Genomic DNA, 12,002 nt, shown 5'->3' on the forward strand with positions numbered 1-12,002 from the left:
CTGATTTCTTTATTGAATTTCTTCACATGTCTTGGTAGTTATCATATACGAATCCCTTTACCGAATAAATCTGGTGATATTAACAATGTATTGTACACAACAAAGAATGACTAGCGAACGCTGTCAAATACTTTTTGCCCTGAAATTACCAGATGGAGGTGAAGAATGCATCCAAAAGGAAATACTTTTAAGGCAAAATGGCAATAACAACAGTGAAAAATAAGGGAATTTTAGATTATCATGAGTTATTCATACTTCTGTAGTATGCAGACTTTTCTCAATTCTGTATCAGTTTATTACATCGAATTCTGAATGGTGGAGGTAGTATGAGAATAATTAACACTAGATACATTTGTGAATGCTTGAAAGTCTTGATATAGTGAGAAATAAATGGAAGTGCCTGGCTATATAGTTGTGAAGAAAATGAAATCAGAGAAAGAAATGAATTATATAAATCATCTTGAGGTAGGGAAGAGTAAATGGGACTTTAATTGTGAAGAAAAATAAACCAGAGAAGGAAATGACAGATAAGAATCATGTAAAATGGTGATGTATAAGAAGCAATAAGCAGGTGAACCTGGCACAGCCGTGATATTTGCTGGGTAAGATTTAAAACTTCATGATGATCCTCATCAGAAGGCTTGTTTCTATTTCTCTTGCCTTGACCCTGGTAATACTTTATGCTTAAGGAATTCATAAACCCTAATGACACTGAAAGTAAAAAAACGAACATATTGGTGAATAGTATTGTTAGTTAAGTTTACAATAAATTAAGGATGATGAATAAATTAGTTAAATGTGGATATGAATCCCCTTTTCATACTGGTTGCTTATGACATTGACACCCTTGTGTACAACACCAAACAAAAGGCACTTCGGTGCTTTATGCTGACCCTCAGGCCAGTCAAATTCCCTATATTTATTTCATTCCAAAATCAGTACAAAAATAAATAACTTGTGATATGCAGAAATGGAAGCAATGTGCATGCAGAAATAGGGGAAGATCATTTCCATTCATACATGTAATAATGAACTAGCACTTTAATTTATGTCTTGAACTTGTTTGATTTACATTGATAACAATTGAATGAGCTACTAAAGTTACATTTGAGCTGGTACTAGGACAATTTGTCCACATTAAGCAAAGTTCTGTGGTGATTCCTAACAGTGTCTATTAGTGGCAACTCTGGCATGGATAATATTAAACAGTTTTGGTCAGAATTGTTGGCTGTTACATATGTACTGACCAACCCTGAGTACTCTTTGAACTTAAGGGAAGAATCTCGACCTTTTACTTCACGTGCTCCGCAGTCTTCATAATATTCATCACGGAGACTACGTAGTTCAGATACTTCGTCTGCCATTCGTTGCACACCAAACTTAAAAATTGCTTGGCGGTGCCTTGCTACAAAATGGTTATAGAGCAACACATCAGCACTGTTCATCTCCCGCAGTGCCTGTAGAGTCTGGGGTTCCAGTGTAGCCTTGACTTCCTGGCGACGAGCATTTTTCGTAAAGACAACTACGTCATGGAGACTCCAACACAGAAGATGACGCAAGAGTACAAGAGACTCATCCATATATTCTGACACCATCACTAAATCAAAGTGTTTGTCTAGTTCATCTATGGCACGTCTCAGTTCAGCCACTGATAAGTTACCTGGATAACCAAGATCGAAAAGCATTTGGTTCTTCCCAAACTTTCCTCCAAATCTTGGAACAGACAACAGCTCCTGCAAAGAGAAGAAGACTGTAATACATCAGACCCATTATGTACAGTAACACATTTCTTTTATTTATGTACCTAAAAGTGTTCCATTCTGTTTAAGAATGGACACAATAAACATATCATGCGTACCGATGAGTGAACAGAAATACTGCTTACAAGAATTCTGTGAGTGGGATTTCAAAATTGTTGGCACTATGCTCAAGTAAGGAAAGACTGAATTGCAAGAGGGTTTGTTATTCTAGTTCTGAGTGATCTGGTATCTATTCAACTTGATGATAGCGTTTAGAAGGACATCAAAATTATTGCAGTATGTTGAGATACAAAAGATGTCAGCTGGTATTAGGGTGCATATGTTGTCTCCAAAACTCCATAGTTCAGTAAAATTTGATTTTCAAAGTAATCGTCATGCTGCATGAATATAGACTATGTGCTTACATATGATTTTAGTTTGATGGATATTAATAGACACTTAAATGATTTCCTGTTAAGTCATTTTCCCCTACAGATTCTAGGACAAGTGATGGATATTGATAGACAGTTAAATGATTTCCTGTTAAATCATTTTCCCCTGTAGAGCCTAGGACAAACACACACTGGCTGGAGAAAGATTTTGGAGGATTGACAGCTCACGAAGCTTATTATGTACAAGTAAGGGGGAAGTAGAGTATGAAGGGGCCGATAGGAGATATGTGCGTTAGATATTCAGTTTAAAATTGCCAACTTTTTTGTTTGAATTGGGTTTGAGAGAAGTTTCCGTGGCTCAATTTGAATGAAGGAGTGTTGCCAAATGGAGTTAATCAAGATCTTTTCTTTATCTAATCAGTCTTCTTTTAAAGAGACTCAATTTGTGAGACAGTGAACTGAACAGGTGCAGTAAATGAGCGAATGAGAATGGAGATTTGACAAAGAAAATTGTAATTTATGTTTTTAGTGTAACCAAAAGGCAACACTGTTGCAGTTGGACAGCAAAATTCATCTCAGGTTGTAGAATGATTAGTAATATTAATAACTGCTATTAGTATTACTTTAGGGGATAATTTTAAGACTTGCTTTCCTGAACTAGAAATAATAGTATGGATTTAGTTATGGAAACATACCACAGCCAGTCAGGAAAACAAGACTGGTGAAGAGAAGACTAGAGAGAGAGAGAGAGAGAGAGAGAGAGATTTTTTTTTTTTTTTTTTTTGGCTTTGTCGCTGTCTCCCGCGTTTGCGAGGTAGCGCAAGGAAACAGACGAAAGAAATGGCCCAACCCACCCCCATACACATGTATATACATACGTCCACACACGCAAATATACATACCTACACAGCTTTCCATGGTTTACCCCAGACGCTTCACATGCCTTGATTCAATCCACTGACAGCACGTCAACCCCGGTATACCACATCGATCCAATTCACTCTATTCCTTGCCCTCCTTTCACCCTCCTGCATGTTCTAGCCCCGATCACACAAAATCTTTTTCACTCCATCTTTCCACCTCCAATTTGGTCTCCCTCTTCTCCTCGTTCCTCCACCTCCGACACATATATCCTCTTGGTCAATCTTTCCTCACTCATTCTCTCCATGTGCCCAAACCATTTCAAAACACCCTCTTCTGCTCTCTCAACCACGCTCTTTTTATTTCCACACATCTCTCTTACCCTTACGTTACTTACTCGATCAAACCACCTCACACCACACATTTTCCTCAAACATCTCATTTCCAGCACATCCATCCTCCTGCGCACAACTCTATCCATAGCCCACGCCTCGCAACCATACAACATTGTTGGAACCACTATTCCTTCAAACATACCCATTTTTGCTTTCCGAGATAATGTTCTCGACTTCCACACATTCTTCAATGCTCCCAGAATTTTCGCCCCCTCCTCCACCCTATGATCCACTTCCGCTTCCATGGTTCCATCCGCTGCCAGATCCACTCCCAGATATCTAAAACACTTCACTTCCTCCAGTTTTTCTCCATTCAAACTCACCTCCCAATTGACTTGACCCTCAACCCTACTGTACCTAATAACCTTGCTCTTATTCACATTTACTCTTAACTCTCTTCTTTCACACACTTTACCAAACTCAGTCACCAGCTTCTGCAGTTTCTCACATGAATCAGCCACCAGCGCTGTATCATCAGCGAACAACATCTGACTCACTTCCCAAGCTCTCTCATCCCCAACAGACTTCATACTTGCCCCTCTTTCCAAAACTCTTGCATTCAGCTCCCTAACAACCCCATCCATAAACAAATTAAACAACCATGGTGACATCACACACCCCTGCCGCAAACCTACATTCACTGAGAACCAATCACTTTCCTCTCTTCCTACACGTACACATGCCTTACATCCTCGATAAAAACTTTTCACTGCTTCTAACAACTTGCCTCCCACACCATATATTCTTAATACCTTCCACAGAGCATCTCTATCAACTCTATCATATGCCTATTCCAGATCCATAAATGCTACATACAAATCCATTTGCTTTTCTAAGTATTTCTCACATACATTCTTCAAAGCAAACACCTGATCCACACATCCTCTACCACTTCTAAAACCACACTGTTCTTCCCCAATCTGATGCTCTGTACATGCCTTCACCCTCTCAATCAATACCCTCCCATATAATTTACCAGGAATACTCAACAAACTTATACCTCTGTAATTTGAGCACTCACTCTTATCCCCTTTGCCTTTGTACAATGGCACTATGCACGCATTCCGCCAATCCTCAGGCACCTCACCATGAGTCATACATACATTAAATAACCTTACCAACCAGTCAACAATACAGTCACCCCCTTTTTTAATAAATTCCACTGCAATACCATCCAAACCTGCTGCCTTGCCGGCTTTCATCTTCCGCAAAGCTTTTACTACCTCTTCTCTGTTTACCAAATCATTTTCCCTAACCCTCTCACTTTGCACACCACCTCGACCAAAACACCCTATATCTGCCACTCTATCATCAAACACATTCAACAAACCTTCAAAATACTCACTCCATCTCCTTCTCACATCACCACTACTTGTTATCACCTCCCCATTTGCACCCTTCACTGAAGTTCCCATTTGCTCCCTTGTCTTACGCACTTTATTTACCTCCTTCCAGAACATCTTTTTATTCTCCCTAAAATTTAATGATACTCTCTCACCCCAACTCTCATTTGCCCTTTTTTTCACCTCTTGCACCTTTCTCTTGACCTCCTGTCTCTTTCTTTTATACATCTCCCACTCAATTGCATTTTTTCCCTGCAAAAATCGTCCAAATGCCTCTCTCTTCTCTTTCACTAATACTCTTACTTCTTCATCCCACCACTCACTACCCTTTCTAATCAACCCACCTCCACTCTTCTCATGCCACAAGCATCTTTTGCGCAATCCATCACTGATTCCCTAAATACATCCCATTCCTCCCCCACTCCCCTTACTTCCATTGTTCTCACCTTTTTCCATTCTGTACTCAGTCTCTCCTGGTACTTCCTCAAACAAGTCTCCTTCCCAAGCTCACTTACTTTCACCACCCTCTTCACCCCAACATTCACTCTTCTTTTCTGAAAACCCATACAAATCTTCACCTTAGCCTCCACAAGATAATGATCCGACATCCCTCCAGTTGCACCTCTCAGCACATTAACATCCAAAAGTCTCTCTTTTGGGCGCCTGTCAATTAACACGTAATCCAATAACGCTCTCTGGCCATCTCTCCTACTTACATAAGTATACTTATGTATATCTCGCTTTTTAAACCAGGTATTCCCAATCATCAGTCCTTTTTCAGCACATAAATCTACAAGCTCTTCACCATTTCCATTTACAACACTGAACACCCCATGTATACCAATTATTCCCTCAACTGCCACATTACTCACCTTTGCATTCAAATCACCCATCACTATAACCCGGTCTCGTGTATCAAAACCACTAACACACTCATTCAGCTGCTCCCAAAACACTTGCCTCTCATGATCTTTCTTCTCATGCCCAGGTGCATATGCACCAATAATCACCCATCTCTCTACATCATCTTTCAGTTTTACCCATATTAATCCCATGAAATCAGACACCAAATGTCTAGGGAAGCTGTGGGATCTTGTGAAGGAACAAGATCTGAGGATACCGCATCTAGAGCTAGAATTAAGTAAATTAAAGAAGTAGTTCAAAGACCATGATAGGAGCCGTGGGACTAGAGAACAAAAACACAGTTTAGGGGAAGGGGTTCAGGTAATACTAAATCAGAATAAAGAAGTTGAAGATAAGAATTAGAAGGCGCAGGATGATTTACGAAAGGCTATCCAATCAGAAGAATTTGATGACAATATTGAGCAAGAATTATTAGTAGCATTACCAGGACTTTCAAATATAGGATTGGTTAAAAGTACACACTACTGGAATAATATCGAAAGCTGATCAGGTAGAGAAAAGAACAAAGACGCACACACAGACTGATGAAAGCAGAAAACAGGAAAGATCAGGAGCAAATTTGGAAGTCAGTCAACATAATGTTAGGAGTGAAGGAAATGAACATTTACCCAGGGAGACACAAACAGAGATACACAAAATTGAGCAAAGAGGTTTAAAAGAATAGTATGCTTTGTCAAAGATGAAGCAGTCAAGAAAGTACATGGGCTAATTGATAGAATGTTTACAGAAGTACATATGCTTACAATCCAAAAGAGATTGTACTGAAGTTTGGAGACTCAGAGGTTGACACTACCACACAGGGATCTAGCTGAAAGTGGGTGGCGCCAAAATTAGAAAGACTGATAAAGCAAAAGGTTGATAGACATAAACCCCTGATTATTTTTGTATTTGAAGAGCATACACCAAATAAGGAAGAAAAGGGAAAGGAGGAATTGCATATCAAAGGTGTTGTGCTGGAGGCTATGGGACTACTAGGAGCACCTTCTGTGATTGAGTAAAGGAGAAGAATAGGAAACTATAACCAAGACATAAGGCGATGACCAGTTATAGTTATGTTTGACTTTGAGTCATTTAACCGGGAAGTATTCAGAAAAGCTACAAATCTTACAAGCATGACAGGAATTCAATGGAATATTCAAGTGTGATAGATTTAAGAAAGAGAGGAGAAAAAAAAGAAGTACATTCAGAAGACAAAAATCTTGAGAGGCCACACGTCATGATGATGGGGCAGCCCCACTAGAACTGCCGACAGGGCAGTAGTATTAGGAGGTGGTAATATCAAAGTGATGTATTCAAGATGTGGAAGGGTTAATGATTAGTGTTAAAAAACTGGAATTCAAGGATCATATAAGAGAAAGTGAACCTTATATTACTGGAGTTGTGGAGAGTAAGCTTACCAAAGGTGTGAGCTCTCACCTTTTCTGTTCAAAAGGGTACATGATAGCAAGAAAAGTAAAGTTGGGAGTAGATTTGTCCTTTCGATAAAAGAGAGCCTGAGGTTTCAAGAAATAGTAGAGGTTGGTCCATCCATACAGTACATAATGGGAATGATAACTGTCGGGAAGCATTGTGGTGATGTTAGTATATAATCTTCCAAAGAATTGCAGTGAACCAGAACAGATAAACAATGGTAACAATGAGGGAACAGTCAGAATGGTACATGAACTGGTGAAGTACTCACTTCTTAGAGATAGTAAACTACTGATAATGGGGGATTTCAAATATAAAGAGACAGACTGGGGAAATTTGGTTTTTTATGGTGATACAAGTCTTTACAGTGTATTTAGGAGAATCATTCTTAGTATGATGTCAGAAGGACTGTTACTCCAATGCAATGTTGCCACTTTGGAGTGAGTCAAGATTTGAATTTTTCCCACAGAAATATACAGATTTTAAAAGAATTCCCACACAAATCCCATGAATATAGAAATAGAATTTAAGAGTATTTGGTATCTTTATTTTCTGAAAATTATAATTTTCTTACAATTAACCTTCTGTTAACACAGAAAAAAATAGAAAAACAATATTGTAGTCTACAGAAATAAAAACGATTTTTATGGTGAAATACTTCATAAACTCTTGACAAGAAATCAAATATTGTTGCTTATCCACATAAAGTAACAGAAAAAGGTGTTTACTCAATCTCCAAAGCAATAATTTCATCTCCCCAACTCCCCAGAACCTTTTGCACTGAAATTCCTAAGCATATCGCCATATGGCTCAAATTCTATGCAAGACTCAAAATAATGAGATACTGCATAATGGAGCAACCATTTCTAGCATGAAATGAAAATGCATCACTTTGTATTCACTGCTTTCCATGCTTACATGGTTATCAATAAGTAAGGATTAGTTTCACCTAAATATAATATTTTGATTAAATTTGAGACAAATAGTCGAAAATCCAAAAGAATTCCCACAGATTGTAGAAATTCCCACAGAAAAATCTACATATTTAATGAACAATTGCACCCCCCCCCCCCATGAGCCATTCCATGTAGTCATTTTTTCCTCAGATTTGTGTGGAAATCCTGATGTGGCAAAACTGCTCCAACATGAGTGGGAAATTCCAAGACAAGCTAGTGAAAATACAAATCCTGAAAAATCTAACATGTAATTATCTATTTGTACTGTGAAGGGAGGGAGTTTAACACTCGTGGGGCCCCCATCTCCTCATTCATACAGCTTGGATATGTGTATGCTTTCTGCATTAATGAAGTCCTCAGTCAATCTATTCCAATCATCCACTACTTCAAAAGTATTTCTTTACAGCCTCTTTGACAAGTTTCTTACTAAATTTCATTGTTGTCCTTTAGTTCCTCAGTTCCTACATCTCCCAAAGTACTGTTCACAGTCCACTTCGTTGACCCCTTACTCTTCCTTCTACCAAGGTGAGTAACTTTAAAGCCTCCAGCCTTAGCTCTTTTAATTTTGGTACTGTCATTGTTACCCTTCTCTGACCTCTGTTAGTTCCTTGTGCTTCTTTAGGTGTGTTGACCAAACTAGATAGGATATTCTAGTTTTGGGTTTATGTAGGATATGAATAACTTGCGTAGCTTGTATCCTTAGCTATTCTCCTAATATGAGATTCTCCTAATATGAGATTCTGGCAGCAGGTTGGGGACACTGTCTACTCCCAAGTTCCTGTCACCCACAGAATCTTGAAGCTTACCTCTTGCTTGGTACTCATCATATTGAGGCCAGCTTTTGCTTTGTCCTGTATCCTCTTTACTTTATATTTGCTAGGGTTGAAATTTCATTAACCATGTTTCAGATTTACTTTGGAGCCTAATTAGGGACCGTTGGAAGCTGATGCATTCTTCTTCGCTTTTCACTTCCATCATGACTTTTCCATCATCTGTAAATATATTCAGGTAGGATTCTATTCCTTCAGGCAAGTCATTATTGTAGATCAAGAAAAGTAAAGGTCACCTCAACCCATTTGGAAAAGACTCTTTTGTTCCCTCCCACTGTGGTAATCTATCCAGTAAAGATTTCTGAATAGTGAATTACATTCATAATCAGCCTCCTATGTAGTACAGTTTGAGATGCCATCTGGCAGTCTAGATACAAACAGTTCACACAGCCTTCCCTTTTGTCCAGGACTGAGCTCACTCACTCAAAAAACTCTTAAGAGGTTAGTTGCGCATTACTTGCTCTCGCTAAAACCATGCTGTCTGTTGCTTAAGAAATTTCTTCCCTGCAGAAAGTCATCCACTTGCTTTCTAGTAATCTTTTCCAGAACCTTACACACCACATCCGTTAGTGAGACTAGTCTGTAATTTAGTGCCTGTTCCTGATCTCCTTTCTGATATACAGGTATGACATTTTTCATTTTCCATTTTGTTGGCACTGTGAATCTCTCCAGTGACATCTTCAGCAGTAAATCAAACATCTGCACACCCCTTTAGCACATATGAAATTTCATCAGGACCATTTACCTTGTATAGGTCATTTATTGGCTCAGTGAAACGAAGCTCAAGGTTAAGGGGAAGAGTGGTTTGGGAATGTCTTGGGAGTAAAGTCAGGGGTTAGTGAGAGGACAAGAGCAAGGGAAGGAGTAGCAGTACTCCTGAAACAGGAGTTGTGGGAGTATGTGATAGAATGTAAGAAAGTAAATTCTCGATTAATATGGGTAGAACTGAAAGTTGATAGAGAGAGATGGGTGATTATTGGTGCATATGCACCTTGGCATGAGAAGAAAGATCATGAGAGGCAAGTGTTTTGGGAGCAGCTGAATGAGTGTGTTAGTGGTTTTGATGCATGCGACTGGGTTATAGTGATGGGTGATTTGAATGCAAAGGTGAGTAATGTGGCAGTTGAGGGAATAATTGGTATACATGGGGTGTTCAGTGTTGTAAATGGAAATGGTGAAGAGCTTGTAGATTTATGTGCTGAAAAAGGACTGGTGATTGGGAATACCTGGTTTAAAAAGGGAGATATACATAAGTATACTTATGTAAGTAGGAGAGATGGCCAGAGAGCGTTATTGGATTACGTGTTAATTGACAGGCGCGTGAAAGAGAGACTTTTGGATGTAAATGTGCTGAGAGGTGCAACTGGAAGGATGTCTGATCATTATCTTGTGGAGGCTAAGGTGAAGATTTGTATGGGTTTTCGGAAAAGAAGAGTGAATGTTGGGGTGAAGAGGGTGGTGAGAGTAAGTGAGCTTGGGAAGGAGACGTGTGTGAGGAAGTACCAGGAGGGACTGAGTACAGAATGGAAAAAAGTGAGAACAATGGAAGTAAGGGGAGTGGGGGAGGAATGGGATGTATTTAGGGAATCAGTGATGGATTGCGCAAAAGATGCTTGTGGCATGAGAAGCGTGGGAGGTGGGTTGATTAGAAAGGGTAGTGAGTGGTGGGATGAAGAAGTAAGATTATTAGTGAAAGAGAAGAGAGAGGCATATGGACGATTTTTGCAGGGAAAAAATGCAATTGAGTGGGAGATGTATAAAAGAAAGAGACAGGGGGTCAAGAGAAAGGTGCAAGAGGTGAAAAAGAGGGCAAATGAGAGTTGGGGTGAGAGAGTATCATCAAATTTTAGGGAGAATAAAAAGATGTTCTGGAAGGAGGTAAATAAAGTGTGTAAGATAAGGGAGCAAATGGGAACTTCAGTGAAGGGCGCAAATGGGGAGGTGATAACAAGTAGTGGTGATGTGAGAAGGAGATGGAGTGAGTATTTTGAAGGTTTGTCGAATGTGTTTGGTGATAGAGTGGCAGATATAGGGTGTTTTGGTCGAGGTGGTGTGCAAAGTGAGAGGGTTAGGGAAAATGATTTGGTAAACAGAGAAGAGGTAGTAAAAGCTTTGCGGAAGATGAAAGCCGGCAAGGCAGCAGGTTTGGATGGTATTGCAGTGGAATTTATTAAAAAAGGGGGTGACTGTATTGTTGACTGGTTGGTAAGGTTATTTAATGTATGTATGACTCATGGTGAGGTGCCTGAGGATTGGCGGAATGCGTGCATAGTGCCATTGTACAAAGGCAAAGGGGATAAGAGTGAGTGCTCAAATTACAGAGGTATAAGTTTGTTGAGTATTCCTGGTAAATTATATGGGAGGGTATTGATTGAGAGGGTGAAGGCATGTACAGAGCATCAGATTGGGGAAGAGCAGTGTGGTTTCAGAAGTGGTAGAGGATGTGTGGATCACGTGTTTGCTTTGAAGAATGTATGTGAGAAATACTTAGAAAAGCAAATGAATTTGTATGTAGCATTTATGGATCTGGAGAAGGCATATGATAGAGTTGATAGAGATGCTCTGTGAAAGGTACTAAGAATATATGTTGTGGGAGGCAAGTTGTTAGAAGCAGTGAAAAGTTTTTATCGAGGATGTAAGGCATGTGTACGTGTAGGAAGAGAGGAAAGTGATTGGTTCTCAGTGAATGTAGGTTTGCGGCAGGGGTGTGTGATGTCTCCATGGTTGTTTAATTTGTTTATGGATGGGGTTGTTAGGGAGGTGAATGCTTTGAAGAATGTATGTGAGAAATACTTAGAAAAGCAAATGAATTTGTATGTAGCATTTATGGATCTGGAGAAGGCATATGATAGAGTTGATAGAGATGCTCTGTGAAAGGTACTAAGAATATATGGTGTGGGAGGCAAGTTGTTAGAAGCAGTGAAAAGTTTTTATCGAGGATGTAAGGCATGTGTACGTGTAGGAAGAGAGGAAAGTGATTGGTTCTCAGTGAATGTAGGTTTGCGGCAGGGGTGTGTGATGTCTCCATGGTTGTTTAATTTGTTTATGGATGGGGTTGTTAGGGAGGTGAATGCAAGAGTTTTGGAAAGAGGGGCAAGTATGAAGTCTGTTGTGGATGAGAGAGCTTGGGAAGTGAGTCAGCTGTTGTTCGC

The 12,002-nt window shown here is 39.5% G+C and overlaps 1 protein-coding gene across 1 annotated transcript in view; it reads right to left on the minus strand.

Moving 5' to 3' along the window:
• Positions 1–327: 327 nt before the first annotated feature.
• LOC139754420 (galactosylceramide sulfotransferase-like) overlaps positions 328–12,002 on the minus strand; it is a 707,975-nt gene continuing 696,300 nt past the window's right edge. Inside the window, exon 9 of the mRNA XM_071671698.1 lies at positions 328–1,733. Within this exon, the coding sequence (XP_071527799.1) occupies positions 1,119–1,733 (615 nt within the window). The 3' untranslated portion in view covers positions 328–1,118. The remainder of the gene's footprint in view (positions 1,734–12,002) is intronic.

The sequence above is a fragment of the Panulirus ornatus genome, chromosome 17 (assembly GCF_036320965.1).
Source record: "Panulirus ornatus isolate Po-2019 chromosome 17, ASM3632096v1, whole genome shotgun sequence".
NCBI lineage: Eukaryota > Metazoa > Arthropoda > Malacostraca > Decapoda > Palinuridae > Panulirus > Panulirus ornatus.